The sequence below is a fragment of the Aethalodelphis obliquidens genome, unplaced genomic scaffold (genome assembly GCF_003676395.1).
Source record: "Aethalodelphis obliquidens isolate GAN/ISIS:26980383/991018 unplaced genomic scaffold, ASM367639v1 scaffold14, whole genome shotgun sequence".
Lineage (NCBI taxonomy): Eukaryota > Metazoa > Chordata > Mammalia > Artiodactyla > Delphinidae > Aethalodelphis > Aethalodelphis obliquidens.
In genome coordinates this window covers 15,529,202-15,547,189 of record NW_020837958.1, presented here as the reverse complement: position 1 = coordinate 15,547,189, position 17,988 = coordinate 15,529,202, and the positions used below count along the sequence as shown (strand labels likewise).

General features: G+C 37.5%; 1 protein-coding gene across 1 annotated transcript; it reads left to right on the top strand.

The window, feature by feature from the left end:
- Positions 1-1,008: 1,008 nt before the first annotated feature.
- Positions 1,009-17,692, top strand: EIF3M (eukaryotic translation initiation factor 3 subunit M). Its single transcript, XM_027115105.1, has 11 exons — positions 1,009-1,160; positions 3,605-3,737; positions 4,547-4,685; positions 4,970-5,093; positions 5,247-5,341; positions 10,516-10,599; positions 11,726-11,825; positions 12,454-12,535; positions 16,057-16,200; positions 16,981-17,041; positions 17,499-17,692. Exons 1-11 carry the CDS (start codon positions 1,119-1,121, stop codon positions 17,617-17,619), a joined length of 1,125 nt encoding a protein of 374 aa, XP_026970906.1. The 5' UTR covers positions 1,009-1,118; the 3' UTR covers positions 17,620-17,692.
- Positions 17,693-17,988: the final 296 nt, after the last annotated feature.

Here is a 17,988-nt window from a genome sequence, read left to right as displayed (position 1 = left end):
ATTATAGCCTACAAGACAATGATCTGGCCATGGCTATCTCATCTATTCCTCTCCTCCTCAAATCCAGCCTACAGGCTTCCTTGCACCTGCCTCGAGTCCTTTCCTTGCTGTCTTCTGCATGAAAAGCTCTCCTGCAGATTTCTCCATTGGTACTTTCCTCATTTCCTTCACTTCTCAATGACATGTGAGCCATTTTCTTTGCTTACTCTATCTAAAATGGCATGCACGCACACTCATACACACACCACCCCTTTCTCTGTTGTTTTACTGGTGCTAATTAACATAACTACTGAATAACAACTAATACATCTAGAGCTCACCGTGTTTTAATTGCTTTATATATTAATTTACTTAATCCTCAGAACAACACTATGAGTTAAGTACTTGATCTAATTTTTCCATAAGAAGCTGGAAAGCAGCGGTTAAGCAACTGCCCCAAATCACACATCCATCAAATGGTGCAGCAGGGATTCCACCCCAAGAAATTCGATTCTGGAGTCTGTGCTGTAAAACACTACACTATTCAGGGCTGCGTTTCTAATTACTTTGTACTGTTTGTGTTCTGTGTGCCCCCAATGGAATGTAAGCTGCATGTGGGGGAGCTTATTTTGAAAACTACTGCTGTTCCCGGGGTAGAGAGCACTGCCTGCCTGCTAGCTAGTCCCTCAATAAAGGCTGAAATGTGGACTAAATTATAACTCGAAAAAAAATCGCACCCAAATTTCAAAAGGGTAGGTGGTCCCCGTGAGGCGCAAGCGGGGCGATAATACGGAACACAGACCACACCCCACCTACCGGAGTTAGAAGAGACGAGAGACCACGCAGGAAGGTAGCCCGTAGGGCTCGTTCCGCCTCCGCCTCCGCCTCCGCCTCCGCCTCCGCCTCCGCCTCCGCCTCCGCCTCCGCCTCCGCCCGGCCCCGCCCCACAGAGCGCGCGCTACGATTGGTCTCCGTGGCTTCGCCCGTCCTGGTGACCTCGCCCGTCCTGGTGACCCCGCCCCGCAAGACCCGCGCAGGCTGACCCGGAAGCGGTTGTGAGGCGCCGGCGCGCAGCCCAGCTCCTTTTTCCGGTCGGCGTGGTTTGAGGGCCGAGTGTTCTAAGTGCTCCAGCCTTCGCCATGAGCGTCCCGGCGTTCATCGACATCAGCGAGGAAGATCAGGTATGCTCCCGGAAGGCGGATGCCGCCAGGGTGGGGTGTAGGGGAGGCTCAGAAGTGTGAAGGGCCGAGTCGGGGCCGAGCCAGGGCCGGGCGAGCGGGACGTCGCCCCGCGGAGCCCGCCCCGGAGCCGAGAGCCGCGGTTCAGTCCTCCACACCTCGGAGTGCGGAGGCCGCGAGGCAGGGGCGCGCGTTCCTGGAGGCCTGGGGTTGCCCGGCAGCCAGCACTCCCAGTGCTGGGCCCGAGGCCTGACGGCCAACTTCCTGGTCGGCGTCGGGACTTTTCCAGCCTGGAGTCACTGCTGTCTGTCGACACGGTACTTTTTGACTCATTGCGGAGGGTATCTGCTTCCGTTCTCCAAATGCAGCCACATCCGGAGTGGGAGGTGGCGAATCTTTAGACGGCGTAAGCAGTTCAGGGAAAAATAATTTGGTACTAAAGATCAAAATGGCTATATTATTATTGTGACCACAAGGGCACAGGTGACGCCTATTTTATACGTAGGCCCTATTTTACATTCTTACTTGAGCAAGAGTGAGAGTTCTGTAACCTGAACGCATAATGTCAATTCCATCCTTATACTTTGAAGCATACATTTGGTGAACAATCTTAATATTTTTAAATTTTCTGTTTGGGGTTTGCTCTTTGGTTTGCATGGCTCATGCTTCTCATTTTCCCCATAACAAAAGTTAAACTTTAGTTGGTGGGAGTTAAACTAAACTTGAAATGATTTTCTCTAATTTTGCAGAACTGAAAACTATTTTGTGAAGTCGTTAAGGGTTGTCATTTTGTATTTTTCTGCTACTCCACTAACATGGAAATTTTGGTTTCGATAGAAGAGAAAATATCAATACTAGTGTAAGATAACTTTTAGAATTGCAGATGTGATTCTCCCCCCTCCCCCTTGGTAGAAATGCAGACCTTCAGTCCTGAAGAGCAAAGGAAGAAGGGGAAAGAAAAATGGGGGGAAAAAAGGCTAGGGAATGAGTTGAGCATAATTAGAAAGGAAGATGTGGAAGGAAAAAAAGGCCTATCTGAGTAGGAATGGAATCACGTTATCAGCAATTGGCTATTAGGTGACTGAAAAAAAGTGGTTTTTTTTTTTTTTCTAACATAGAAGAGGGTTTGTAGATGCAGGAAGTTCTTGTCATTGATTATATTAGTTTTAAAGTGTCATTTCTAGTTAGGTTATGCTAATGTTCTTGTTTCACAATAAATAGGTGACTGCTTTGGGAGTTAAACTTTGGTCATATTCTCTGATTAGAGTTAAGTGGCGTTTAGAGTCCTTGTTTCCTTTTCTTTGCTTTTACCACTCCATAACCACCTGTGGCCAGTAGGGATGACAGATGAAAACAATAAACTGTTGATTGAATAGTTTGCTTTGTGGGTACAAAGCAGAAACTGAACAGATGCCTTTGTGGGGTAGGGGGGAACCATACCATGTTTCCTTCATAGAGAAATATGCAGTGACGTTTTTGTGCACTCTGATATGGTGAGGTTTGTTTTATGAAATCTTGTTTATGATACCAATTCATGTGAAGTTACTGTGTTATCTGAAATGATAGCACCATCAGAGCAACAGCTTTAATACACTTAGGTAGCCAGACATATTTGTGGGTTTAGAAATGTGATGCCTACATATTTACTAATGGTATCCCTACATCTCCATTTCAGTTCTTCATTTTATTGTCTTAAACACTGTTTGCATTCATGTGTGGTTGCCATAAATACCAAGTCCTCAGAAGAATAAGTTGTTAAATATTATATATGCATTAGAGTAGAAAATATTTAAATATCTGGATGTAGTACTATAGTTATGTTTTTATAGATCCAAAAGTGCTTTCTGATCCAGGTATGCATTTTAAAAGAGTAATTACATCGTAGATGCTATTTGATAGAAACATTTTATTCAAGGTGACATTCAAAGGCATCACCTTTTTATCTTTGTGTCTCCCACAGCACTTATCTTAGATAGGTCCTCAAACATTTAATTAACGAACGATTACTTTCTTGCCAGGGTAATGTCTGTAACTTTTTAAAGTATTGTGTTATGTAGACCTGAGAGCAATAAAACTTCTTTAAAAGAAATCAGATCAGTTATTCCCTTCCCCCACTCCTCCTCCCAAAAAGAGCTTTGTGTTATAGTAGAAAGGTTTTTGCTGTATACTGGAAGTCCAGCAGGATATATAGGTGATATGAGGGAAATTTGACAGTGATCAGTGTGGGTTATAGTGGGTCTGTGTAGCCACTTGTTGACAAAAACCTGTGGGGCTGTGATGGTGGATGAGCTGGGGGAAAGGCACTTTAACATAATTTAAAGTTATCATTAAGTGCTGTGTTTACATTTTATTTTTTTAGAAATACGTCAGAATGGTTTGAAATCTTGTGATTTGTGATTCATAGTTCATTTTATAGATATATATAGCAACCCTATTTGATTCAACAGGCTGCTGAGCTTCGAGCTTATTTGAAATCTAAAGGAGCTGAAATTTCAGAAGAGAACTCAGAAGGTGGACTTCATGTAGATTTAGCTCAAATTATTGAAGCCTGTGATGTATGTCTGAAGGAAGATGATAAAGGTTTGTCTTTAATTTTTTGTAATATTATTTACTAATCATAGAGGACCTACTTTTAAAACTTTCATGTGAATTATATTTGTTTTGTTTTAGACCTTAGAACTTTTAAGCACTGTTGTTTTTAATCTTTGCACACACTTTCAGTTTATTCTCATCTGTTTTACTCATGAAATAAGCCTATTTTGATAAAACATCTTTTTTACATGTTTTTTGAGTGTTATTGCACACGGTAAATACTGGTAATTTCAGAATGAACTGAAGGAAAAAATGAATCTTTTCTTTTCATAAGGTTTAGATTAATATGAGATGGAATACAATTTCAGGTAATCTAAAAGCTGATTTAATTATTTGGCTGATTCCCTATTTATTGAGATAAAATGGGAAATTTTGAAAATTGGGAGTCCTAAAATCTCTGGTTAAGGTTTGAGATTAAACTTGGTGTACAATTAGTATCTTGCTAGTAAAATTGAAACTGTATACTACATAGACATGTAAATCAGTCTTCTGTTTTACTGGTTGAAAACCAAATCTTGGGTAGTAACTTCATCCTTCAATAAAATGTGTGAGTTGCTTTCTGAATGATAACTATACAACAGAGCTGGTTTAGTTTGAATTCATGAGCACTATGTTTTTTAGTATAATGCACACCATTGAAGGAAAAGTGTTCTTTAGAACTGCTTTACAGTAGCCAGAGTACCTTTTAAGTGTTTTATGTTTAATGGTCTTTGGTGTATTAAAACACTGGAAATACATGTTTAACAAGATACATTAAATATTATAATATCACTGTTGTGTCATCCATACATGTGTAGATGTTGAAAGTGTGATGAACAGTGTGGTATCCCTCCTGTTGATCCTGGAAGCAGATAAGCAAGAAGCTCTGATTGAAAGCCTGTGTGAGAAACTGGTCAAATTTCGGGAAGGTGAACGCCCATCTCTGAGACTGCAGTTGTAAGTTAAGAACTGGAAGAGGCCCAGTTTTTCAAGGGGCTCTTCATGTTACTGTCATTTAATGGTTAAAAGCAAGAATTCTAGAACTTGACGGTCACCTGTGACTTTTATTGGTGGTGTGTCTTTGGACAAGTCACTTAACTCTCCTGTGCACCATTTCCCTCCTTGTAATGTGACGTTCTTAATAGTATCCCTTTCAAGTTTGTTGTCAGAACATATAATCTCAATTTAGTTACCGTAGTTACTGATCTCCATCATTGTTTTATTATTTGTTTGTTAACCAGGCTAAGCAACCTTTTCCATGGGATGGATAAGAATACTCCTGTAAGATATACAGTATATTGCAGCCTCATTAAAGTGGCAGCATCTTGTGGGGCCATCCAGTATATTCCAACTGAGCTGGATCAAGTGAGTTACCATGTGAAATACTTGTTCTGCTTATAAGAAGTATAGTTTTAGAGCTCAAATAAGCAAATATGTCTTCTAAATGTTATCTTTTAAATTGTGAAAATATGTTCACTGTGTCACTAAATTTTCTCCTTTTTGTCAATCTCGTTGTAGGTTAGAAAATGGATTTCTGACTGGAACCTCACCACTGAGAAAAAACACACCCTTTTAAGGCTACTTTATGAGGCACTTGTGGATTGTAAGAAAAGGTATTCAGAATTAATGTACTGACTTAAAACATAATGGCAATGTAAGTAGTTGAGACTTTTTTAAGGACAGGTAGGATAAGTGATTTTGCTCTACTTCGTTCTCTAAGGAGTTGCTATAAATTTCTTTCTGTAAATTTCACCTACTAAATTAAAGATAGCTGCAAAGTTTAAAATAGTCTTTCCCATCTTTAAACTTTTTAAAAAGCAAAACTTGCTTTTGTTCTAAAAATGGTACAACTGTTAATCCCAAAGCTGTGTGTAATATTAGACTAAGTTATTTAATGGTGCTTTGATGTCTTAGTATAGGGTAGTGCTATCACTTTTGTTTAATGGTGGTGAGAGTCTATCAGTCATAGTCATAGTCAGAGTCTCTTAATATATATAACAGTGCCCCTGAGATGAAATTTTGCAATAGACTGTACTAAATGGTACTTAATTGTGCTTTTGCAAGGTCTTGAGTTTCTAACGCTTGTATTCAGCCCAGCAAACTTCATGCCCAAAATATTTATTCTTCATCCAGTTTATGGATGCTACCAAATGATATATTTGGCCCAGTTTTTAGAATTAGGGTTGAAGGATAATCCTACCATTTTGACCTGGCTTTTTAATTTCTCTTTTCACATAGTGGTTAAAAACTTTTAGGAAAAGTAATCAGTCTTCAGTTTAGTTTTTTTTTATTATTACTATTTTTTGCGGTACGTGGGCCTCTCACTGTTGTGGCCTCTCCCGTTGTGGAGTGCAGGCTCCAGATGTGCAGGCTCAGCGGCCATGGCTCACAGGCCCAGCCGCTCCGCGGCATGTGGGATCTTCCCGGACCGGGGCACGAACCCGCGTCCCCTGCATCGGCAGGCGGACTCTCAACCACTGCACCACCAGGGAAGCCCTTCGGTTTAGTTTTATTGCACAATTTTTATAGTTGCTTTCAGTGCTAGGGTGTTTAATATATTAGAGACGATCAATAAGATTAATGTTTGTTATGTTAAAGTAATGTAAAGTTTTTACAGATCATTTACATTTAACAATACAGGAGGAAATTATATTTTTGTTGTGAAAGTTGCAGCGTTTTATTATAAAAGAAGTTAAATAGGGAATCTTGCATTAATAGCCTATGTCATTTTGTATCAGTGGCTACTGTCTGTTACATGCTAGCACACTTGTGGCAGCATTCTAGCCAGTTGTCAGTAACTGTTAAGAGTAGGTAGTCTTACATTGGACAGTCTCAAATGGGGAGGGCATAAAAGCTATTAGAGAAAGAGTCCATATTTTAACATATGCTATAAATGTGCAGGCTGTGGAATAAAACTACTGGGATTTCAAACCTTGGCTTTCTTACTTGTATATGACACTAAATAAATCTCTGTACCTCAGTTTCCAACTTCAGAGTGGATATAATAGTAGTACTTACCTCATAAGGTTGTTGAAAAGGTTAACTAAGCTAATGTACACATGAAGTTCTTAAAATAGTGGTTTCCTTATTGAGAAAGCACTCAGTAAATATTGGATATTTTATTCCTATCATCCTTTCATTTTTTCAAGCTCATCTTTAAAAAGTTAGTCTGCGCTTCCCTGGTGGCGCAGTGGTTGAGAGTCCACCTGCCGATGCAGGGGACACGGGTTCGTGCCCCGGTCCGGGAAGATCCCACATGCCGCGGAGTGGCTGGGCCCGTGAGCCATGGCCGCTGAGCCTGCACGTCCGGAGCCTGTGCTCCGCAGCGGGAGAGGCCACAACAGTGAGAGGCCCGCGTACCGCAAAAAAAATAAATAAATAAAATAAAAAGTTAGTCTTTTTTCTGGTACAGTAATTTAAAATGATGAGTGTTACTGTTTCCCTTTGAATGTCTAGTGCTTATCAGAGTTGATGACTGCTCATTGGATGATTTCTCTAATTGCTGTTTAGTAGATCCTCAGTCTTTTCTGTGTAAAAGGAAATAACTAAGGTAATTACAAAGAATTACAAAGCTAATTCTGAGAGAAATTGAGATAAGACATCATTACCCATCTTGTGCTCTCCTAGACATACCCTAATGTTAACATATTAGGAAGTGTCTGCAGCATTTGTCACAGGTGATCACTCTTTCCTTCTTGAAACACTTCCTTCAGTTGGCTTTTGGGGCACCTGTCTAGATTCTTTGCTTCATTCACACCTCATTTGTGGCTCCCTCCCTTCTTCGAATCTGCTCAATTTATACCTCATCAGAAAGGCCTTCTCTGGCTATCTGTAAAAATAACAGTATTCCCTTACCCTCACATTGCTTTTTTCCCCTCATCCCTATTTTATTATCGGCCCCACTACACTTATTACTAACTGACATGCTATATTTTCATGTTTATTATGTGTCAGTCCCCTCTAGAATGTAAGTTTCCCAAGGGCAGGAACTTTTTGTTCATTATTAGAACAGTGTCTGACACGAGTAGGTACTTAGTATATAAGTGCTAAATGAATATTTCTGAAAAATGAACATGTTGCAAAAGCAGTGGATGTAAGAAGCAGTGACTTAAGGCAGTATGAAGTGGTTTATGGAACTAGAGTGTATGCCCTTCCCAGAGGCATTCAACCCGGGCTTCTCTTCTGAGCTTCAGACCCTTATGTCCAATTGCTTTCTACCTGGTTCTACTTAGATGTGGCCCATAGTTGCCTCAAACTCAATGTGACCAAAATGAATTTATCGTTTTCTCCCTCTAAATTAGTTTCTGTTTTCCTAAGCAAGACATGTTGAAGTGGTCTTCTGTTTATTCTCTCTACAGTGGTTTTGTGAAACAAAACTTTCAGCCTGTCATTCTTTAGGTTTACATTTTCTTTAGCATACAGTACAGAATTCTTAGTTTGGCATATAAGTCCTTTCTGACATGGGCTCCCGTTTATTGCAGTAGCATGGGCTTGGTGAATGTGATAATAATCCTCTTGCCATTTTTGTATGGTGCAGTGACAAACCACAGAAACTTTGTTTTCTTTGTATAGATATTCCCTCCCTCCATTTCTCTCCCCCTCTCTCCCTCTTTCTCACATACACACGACCCTATACCCTTCCTCTTGGTATATCATACCCTAGACATAGTGAACCTGTGTCAGCTGCAAAAGCACCCATGCTCTTTCCCAGTCTGGACCAGAGGCTGGTACCTGTTTTTATATGGCCTACAAGCTAAGAATGGTATTTACATTTTTAAGTGGTTGACAAAAAAAATCAAAAGGAGGAGGATATTTTTTGAATTGTGACCATTATATGAAATGCAAATTTCAGTGTCCATAAAATTTTATTGGAATGCACCCATACTTATCATTTATGTATCATCTGTGGCTGCTTTTGCCTAGACTTGAGTTGCGGCAGAAACCAGATAGCCTGCAAAGCCTAAGATAATTATTGCCTGGTGCTTCATGGAAAGTTTGCCTATGTTTGGTCTAGAACTACACTCAACTCCTTTTCTCTGCCTGAAATGCTCCTCCCATATTTACAGCACTCTGTACTTTTATCATGGCGCTTCACACGCTTGGTTAAAAGGTTTATGAGGTTTTAGGCTCAGTGAAGGCTAGGAACCTTGTCTGTCAACCATTGTATTCCCAACCTGTTGGTAGTGATGGGCCCTGAGTTGATGAATGCTACCTACACTTAAGGAACTAGGGAAGGATGCTCATTCAAATTTCTGTCATGCTGCTGATTTAAATTTTAAGATTTGGTTTTTGTCTGGTACACAGAAAATGGTCGTTTTGTTGTTGTTGTTTGGCTTTTTGTTGGTTTGTTTGTTTCTGCTTCTAAATAGAATTCTGAGAGTTGCCTTGCCCTCTTAGTAAGAATGCTTACGTTTATGGGTGCCCCCTTCATGATTTTGTTTGTATTGGTGGTTGATGAGTGCAAATTGTGTAATATCTTCTGAGTCCTCATTATATGTCGGATATTGTGCACTTTAAATGGACCATTTTATCTGATCTTTGTGAATTCAGATTTCTTTAACTGATAAGATGTATTAGACTGAAGTATACTATGGTTGTTAAAACTGGAAATTGTGCCTATGCTTGCATGTGGTGCAAGATAATAATTTAATTGAATCCTGGTTTTGTGGGGGAGTTTTAGAATATCATTTAAGTTTTTAAAATAAATGGTATAGCTCTTACTGACTTTACCCAGGTTGAATCCAGATGTGGGGGGAAAGAAGGGCTTTTGGAAAACGAAGAAAGGTGGTGGGGAACTGTTAAGCTTTCTGTAACTGGCTGAAGATTCATCAGTTTAAAGGAAGAAATGAAAGGTGAAGATAAACATTTACAAAGAGTTCAGATTGAGAGAATGCATTTAATTATTTTGTACTTTTCACTGCAGTTAAAATTGATCATCTACATAATTCTAAGGATGATTCAATTGGAAGGATATCATTAGTGGAGTTATTTAAATATCTGGTGTTGGCTCAACTTCAGCTGTACTATCCTAACAGTTTCTCAGACACAAAACCTTTTTCTCACCTAGGGCTTTTTTTTTTTGGCTGCGTTGGGTCTTCGTTGCTGTGCGCGGACTTTCTCTAGTTGTGGCGAGCAGGGGCTACTCTTCGTTGCGGTGCATGGGCTTCTCGTTGCAGTGGATTCTCATTGCGGAGCACGGGCTCTACGTGCGCAGGCTTCAGTAGTTGTGGCATGTGGGCTCAGTAGTTGTGGCACACGGGCTTAGTTGCTCTGCGGCATATGGGATCTTCCCGGACCAGGGCTCGAACCCGTGTCCCCTGCATTAGCAGGCGGATTCTTAATCACTGTACCACCAGCGAAGTTCCTCACCTAGGGCTTTTATACCTGGTCTTCTCTGCCTGGAAGCTCATCCAGCCCCCACCTTCTACCTCTAGTACGTTTCATGGCCAATTATTCTACATTCTTTAGATCTCAGCTTACATGTCATTTCCTCAGAGAGACTTTCCTTGCTCATTCTATATGAAGTAGCCTCCTCTTTCCTGTCTCTGCTCTTGTTACTCTATTACATCACCATTTATTTCCTTTATGGCACTTGTTATTTTTCCTTAGTCGTCTCTCTTTCCTCCTAGAAGGAAAGTTCCATGACTTTTTCCATAGTGGAGGACTGTGTCTCTGGGTCACCATTATATGTATCATCAACACAGTACCTGGCACTTAGTAAATATTTTTGAATGAATGGATAGCAGTAATGATACTGTGAAATTCCTAAAGCTGTATTTCTTTTTAGTGATGCTGCATCAAAAGTCATGGTGGAATTGCTAGGAAGTTACATGGAGGACAATGCTTCCCAGGCTCGAGTTGATGCCCACAGGTAACGTTAAACACAGTGTTCCAATGATGACTGTCAACAGGGTGGAGGTGAGCTACACCGTTCAGTCATATAGCTGAAGTCATGTTTGCATCTACCAGTGATCCAAAGCCATTTGATACCATGTGCGCTATGAGGATTCTAATGTAGATACCAAAATTCAAGATTTGGTATTGAAAGAAACCAAAGAATGCATGTGAAATAGCCACATGGTGTTTGCTGTTTGGGGTATCGCTGCAGTGGGGGTTCCCAACCTGAGTAGTAGAACCTAATCTTGGGTTGATTTTACCTTAATACTAAGGTATGTAGATGGGGAAAGGCTGGTGGCTTTCTGTAAAAATTAGCCCATTGCTAATGGGAATAACTGCTTCAAACAGTCCTAGATCTATTTAGTAGCAATAAGAATAGAGTCAGTTTTTTAAATCTATGAAATGGAAATTATGATAACTTCTTTATAGGGTTATTCCATCTTTGATAAAATGGGCATGATAATACCATATGTCTCTCAGGGTGCTGTGAGGATGAAATGAAGTAATACATGTTAAAGCACTTACCTTAGTGTCTGGCATAAACAGTAAAAAAATACTGGTGCTGTTTTATTCTTTGATTACTTTGGTGGTGCTTTCTCTCCAGCTGTTTTTGTCTATGGTAACTATTTTTAAATTAATTTTATTTTTGGCTGCGTCGGGTCTTATTTGTAGCACATGGGATCTTTGTTGCCGCATGTGGGATCTTTCATTGGGGCGCATGGGCTTCTCACCAGTTGTGGCACGTGGGCTCTAGTTTGCGGCACACGGGCTCTCTAGTTGAGGGCACAGGCTTAGTTGCCCCATAGCATGTGGGACCTTAGTTCCCCGACCGGGGATCAAACCCGCAGCCCCTGCATTGGAAGGTGGATTCTTAACCACTGGACCACCACGGAAGTCCCTCTACGAGTAATTTTATTAAAATGGACATCACTGATAGATTTATTGGCCTGTTTTAAGCCCAGTTTTGTAGCTTTTTTAATGCAGTGTATATTGAACTCATAGATATTTCACTTAATTGAATATATTTTGCAGTCTGCAAAGGCAGTGAAAAGTACCTGAATTTCAAGACTCTGAGCTTGGGTTTTTGTTTTCCAATTAAGGTGTATTGTGCGAGCATTGAAAGACCCAAATGCATTTCTTTTTGACCATCTTCTTACTTTAAAACCAGTCAAGTTTTTGGAAGGCGAGCTTATTCATGATGTAAGTAGTTTATCTTTAATGTTAAAAACATTTTCTCCTAAATCTAACATACTGAACCGTAACTCTACTTCTTTGTATTAATGAACATGACTCTTAGAGAAATCTAGAAAGAGAAGAACTATATTCATTTTTGTATCAGGAACAGACTGAAATTTAGGACTAGAATTCAGCTTTTCTCCAGCCACCAAACACGTGCCTCCTGTTCTTCCTCCCTTTCCTTCATCTCACTTGCCTGGCCATTATGAAATTAGAGAATACAGATTTCTTCTTAGTATATAGTGTCAGCTATCCCCAATTAGAAAGATAAATCTGATATTTAAAAAACAGATGAATGTACTTTTCAAGTGCAATTATAAATACATTTTGGATTATTTCTATTTGTACTGTCATTTCCACCATCTTTTGGGGTAGATCGTTTAGAGGACACTGTATTTACTGATTCTTTCATCTAAATGAGTTTTAATGAAAGCAAATTTAGATGGTAATTTGATCAAACAGATTGAAATTTCTGCTTGAAGGAAATGTGGAGTCTTGTTGCTGGGAGTCAATATCTTAAAAGTATCTTGAGTATAAATGTTAATTCTATATTGAATATTGTATCTTTGTCTTTTTGTGTTTATCTGTATAGCTTTTAACCATTTTTGTGAGTGCTAAATTGGCATCATATGTCAAGTTTTATCAGAATAATAAAGACTTCATTGATTCACTTGGTAAGTTGTGGGGATTTTTCTTTGGAGGGGTAGAGAGAGAGAGAGGAATGAAAGATCCAGCAAATATTATCATGGCCTTATGTGTAGGTTACCCTAACCAGTGGTGTAAAAGATCTTAATCCTTAGATGCTCGGTGATTTACATTTTTGGTACTTCTTTTAAAAAGCCATAGTCACATTTGTAGCAAATAGCTTTTTTCCCTCTAATATAGTCTTTTATACTTGGTTCTCCCCCTCCCCCCATTAACAAATTATAGAAGTATATATATATACTGTGTTGCTAAGCACATCTACGTGAAGCTGAAGATAGAGTTAGAAATGGAGTTGTGATTTTGTGTGATAGGAGAAATTTTCCTAACTACAGTTTGTTGAAGACAGCATAGTAAGTTTAAGGTTTATGATTTTTATCTTGGAGCTTTCTTTCTAGACCAACAGAGTTCAGTAAATGTTGCCGAATTGAATCTTATCCTCATTGAGCAAACTGCATAGTATATATTCAGTATTTTCCTTCTGGAGCATGTTTTTATCATGCTAAAATTAAAAAGGGAAAACTTAGAAAATCTGTAGTTGAACAGGTTTAAATTGTTCTAAAATTACCCATTTTTTGAGAGTGAAGTCAACTGAAGCTAAGGTGCTTTGTTTTTCTACTGGGCAATAATCAGAACACATTAGAGACTAGTTATATTTTCCATATTAAAATTGAATTTAGTTTTCCTGGTTGGTTGAAGTGTAGATAAAGAATACATTTATAACCTACTTTGATTATACTATTAGTCCTCAATTTGGTAATCATTAATTCCTGTCACCTGTAAATTTTGTGCAGCCATTGGAATTGGGAAGATTGAATTATTCTGAACATAATAAGGCGTTTGAAATACACCAAGATAAAGTAGATGCAAGTGTGTTTGTGTTGAATGCTTTGCCAGGTGCACTAGACCCAGAAAACCACATTCTGTCCCAGTTAATTTGTTTCCTGGCATGAAGCTATGTGATGGAATGTTAATGTCAGCAACCTCTTTATTTACGCACCAAAGAAAAAGGAGTAGTAATTAACACTTTGACACTCCCCCATTGATGTGTAATTGACTGTTTCAAAGGAGCACTGGTTCATAAGCTATTGCATGCATTAAAATTACGTTTTCTATATTGCAGCATTTTAAGACAGGGGTCAGTGACAATGCAGAAATTGCTCAATGATGCACATTTTTTTTATTACTGCATTAAGGTTTTGACATATTAGTAATGAATAAATGTTTCCATAAAATTAGATTTTTTTATAACTTTAAAATTGAAATATGACACAGAACACTGTGACTTCCTCTTTGAAGGTAATATTCTACTTTCATGAAACAAAGCACAGCTTCCTACAAGTCTAAACTCAGACTTCACTAGCATAATAGTTTGATTTTGAGAACAAGAGTCCTAAAGGCTTTAAGTTTGGTTCTGTTTTACTTTAAACATCAGTTTGAAATGTTTTTAAATGCAGGTTTCTACGTGTTAGATCATGGTTTTACATAATTCATTCTAGAAACAATCTTCATTCCTCTAAGTTTTTTGATTTACGGTAAGCTTGTCACTGCACAGGGCGTAGCAGTAAAACAAATCTAATTTCAAGAGTATTTTAAATTATATATTAAAAATTTTAGGAGTTTCTATCATTTTATCTCATTAAAAGAGGACTAAATATGTCCATTGAACTGGTAATGTTAAGGAATTTTCTTATATTGCCAAATATTGAGAAAAATCTTTAGTATTCTCTGTGATAGAAAAAACAATAGAATTTCTGTGCAAACCAGAAATCAGATTCCCTATTTTGCCTTTTGTTTCCCGCAATCTGTGCAAATTAGCAACCATTTATTGGAAATTTGTTTGTGAAAGATGTTTCTGGGAAAACATCTTACTAAATGTTTACATTTTTGGTTTTTAGATGTATTAAACATTTATTACAGCTGAAAGTCTGGTTACAAATGTCTAGGTTCCACAGGTGGCATCAGTTTATCTCAGAACACTTATTAACACTGACAACTTGGGCCAACAGTAGCAGTATCTTGTGTCAACTGAATTGCCCTAACATGTCCACATGTAATCTGGTGTTATCCAGTTGCTACCTTCTTGCTTCGGAAAGTTAATCAGCATCTAATTTGCATTTGTTAATTAGGGTTAATGTGCACTAATTGATTTTTTGATGCTTGTAGATTTCCATTAAACCTGGTTAGCAGTACTTACTTGGGTACTTCATTCATTTGAGTTATGGTGATCATGTTTTTGTTGAATCTGTGCCAAACAGGAATCCTGCATCATAATTACAGCTAATTAACAATTATGTCCTATATTAATGGGCTTCCCTAGTCTTCTGCTAATATTCTGAATGTTGTAAATTTTAAATGTGCTTAGAACTTTTTTAACAGTACAGACTTGAGGCTCTTAATTACTAGAGGGTACGTGATTGGTCATTTGCTGAGTTTACAGAAGTTGCAAGTTTAGAGGAAAGGAACATGTTAAGTATTTCTAAATTAACTTTAGAAACTTGTTTTTGTAATTAAGAAATAGCATCACGTCAAGTATGTTTGTGTTATAATGCAGCTTCTATTTAGGAATAGGTAATTTGGATATTCAGGATTTGTAGGTATTTGTATTTCTAGTTATTTATTTTATAAATGAACTTCTTTTCTAGGCCTAGTACTGCCACCTTGTTATTAAAAAGTAAATCACTTAATCTCTTTACTCAGTTTTATTGTTTTTTTTAAAGTGAAAGGATCGGGACTAGGTAATTCATTGTTCCTTTAAGGTTTAACAGTTGTTTGTGATCTGAATAATTGTAGCAGAATGTTTTATTAGCAATTATAAGGCAAAATTTGATTATTTGTACAGTTTTTCTACTTTTGCCTTAAAAAGAACAGGTATCACTGTTAATTTTATCTAGTACTAACCATTTTAAACCTATAAATGTTAAATATACTTCTGCAGTTTTGATTTTTAAGTATTAAGTCCAAAGTGGTCTAAAGGGAAATGGAATATTTTCATAAGTGAATGTATATTAAAATATTTTAAAATTCCATGTTTGCCAGTAACTCAGACACAGAACAAATAGTAAGTAGATAAGGAATCTTGTGTTTAAATGGAGAGCTATTAGTAAAAGTAAGTTTAATTCAATTAAATAAGAATGTTCTTACGAAATGTACTTTGTATACTTTATCTCCTAAAATATATAAATAAATATTAAAAATGTAAAATGTATAAAACTTAGGGCCTAAAAATACCATTTTATAGCTTATTCTTAACTTTGAATCTATCACCTGTGGCACTGAAGCAATAAAGAAATGTAGTTATAGAAAAATAATTTTAACTGCTTCATAATTTAATTATGGGGTTAGTTTATGGTTTGTAAATATAAGCTTTGTGAAAATTACTCTGTATAAGTACCCAAACACAGTGACTTCCACGATTTTACACAAGAGTTGTAATCATGCAGGACTGTAATTAGTATGGATACTCATCTGGCTTCACTACTGTGTTACTCAGGCCTACTACATGAACAGAATATGGCAAAAATGAGACTACTTACTTTTATGGGAATGGCAGTGGAAAATAAAGAAATTTCTTTTGACACAATGCAACAAGAACTTCAGATTGGAGCTGATGATGTTGAAGCATTTGTTATTGATGGTAAGGCAATTGGAACATTTTCGTTTTTTCCTAGAATTTCTCTTCCTACCCCATGAAACATAAGATTTTTAATCTTGAAACTGAGCTTAGTAGATTAGAAGATTATATTTGTAGCATAGTGAAAGTTCAGTGGAATATAAAGAGCTATGTGGTTTTTGGTGTGTGTCTATTCCTTGAAGTCGTGTAGAACAAAGACATTTAGGCAGTATATCATAGTGGTTAAGAGCCTAGATTTTAGTATTAGACCTGTGTTTGAGACTAGGTCTTCCAGTTGTGAGGGTTAAATGAATTAATGCAGGTAAAGCACTCAGCTCAGTGCCTGGCACATAGTAAATGATCTGCAAATATTAACCATTACCAATTTTTTATGATTGGCCTAGAAATAGCACCTTCTTCCTCAATAATTACATTATAAAGTGGTTTAACTGTTAATTAGGACTTTTAAGATTAGTAACATGTATTATAATATCTTAAGAAACTAGCCCCGTTCCCCCCCCCCCCCGCCCCCATGTGACTTCAGAGAATGCCAGAATTCTTAATGAAAACTGTATGTGATATTTAATATAGATAGGCGCAGCAACCAGAGGACAAATTCATGGCCTTCCTTTTGGTTGCATTACATTGCTGGGCTTGTTATTAAATTCAAAGAGCCAGTTTGTAAAATAATGTTGGAAAACTGTAAAGTTTTATTATGGTTTACTTGGTCACAGTTTCATACCTTAGGCTGTTTTCCTTGGGAATATTCCATATAACATGTCATGTAAAACATCTTTTTTTCAGCGGTAAGAACTAAAATGGTCTACTGCAAAATTGATCAAACCCAGAGAAAAGTAGTTGTCAGGTAAGACACTTAATACTTTGCAGCATTTTGTAGAACAATTTATTCTATTTCACTTAGATGTTTAGAGAACCAAGGTGGTGTTAGCAGTTGACTGTAGTTAAATAGTTGCTATTTATCATAATTTTATTAAAGTTCAGATTGAATGTGATTAGCTTATTTAATGAAAGAGTCCTATTTTCCAGCACATTTCATTTAATGGCTCAGTACTGGCTAGAATATTAATGACTTCCGTGTCTGGTTTATGTAGTTCAGGAAAATAGATGGTTTAGGATCAGTATGGCAAATAAAGGTTTTTTAAAAAATAAGCTTCTAATCATTCTTACAACTCTACATTATGTCTTCTGTGTATATTTAACCTTGCTTTTAACTAGATAGAAGTGTGTAATACTGTAAAAAAAAAAAAAAAAATACCAGAGGATAAAAGGTTGAGTAATAACTTTGTTTTTAATTTTTCCAGTCATAGCACACATCGGACATTTGGAAAACAACAATGGCAACAACTCTATGACACACTTAATGCCTGGAAACAAAACTTGAACAAAGTGAAAAACAGCCTTTTGAGTCTTTCAGATACCTGAATTTTTATGCTATATAATTTTGTTCTTTTTGGAAAATCTAAATCATAGTAAAACATTATAGCCTGAAATCTGACTATAGTCTGGATAGTTATTGTCTCAAATTTAAAAGAAATCACAATCTTCAGGGCGTACAAAGTAATAGATTACAAAGGGTCACTACGTCTGTTTTGTATAACACATAAGTTGTATTCTGTAAGGAAGGGTTTTGGAGTGTGCAGCAAGAGCTTTGATGAAAGAGTATATGGAGGAAAGACACATGTAATTAAGGGAAACTGAATGCTAACATCAAACCTTGCAATCTTCGCTATCTTAAATGAAGCATTTACTGAGAGAAAACGTTAACAGTAACAGTTTCATCACAGAAAAAGT

What these genes read in the sequence shown, in the direction of transcription:
- EIF3M (XM_027115105.1), top strand. Translation starts at nt 1,119, where the DNA reads ATGAGCGTCCCGGCGTTCATCGACATCAGCGAGGAAGATCAG. An exon ending in CTTGTGGATTGTAAGAAAAG is followed by an intron (nt 5,342 to 10,515) that starts GTATTCAGAATT and finishes ATTTCTTTTTAG; the next exon opens with TGATGCTGCATCAAAAGTCA. An exon ending in AAGGCGAGCTTATTCATGAT is followed by an intron (nt 11,826 to 12,453) that starts GTAAGTAGTTTA and finishes TTATCTGTATAG; the next exon opens with CTTTTAACCATTTTTGTGAG.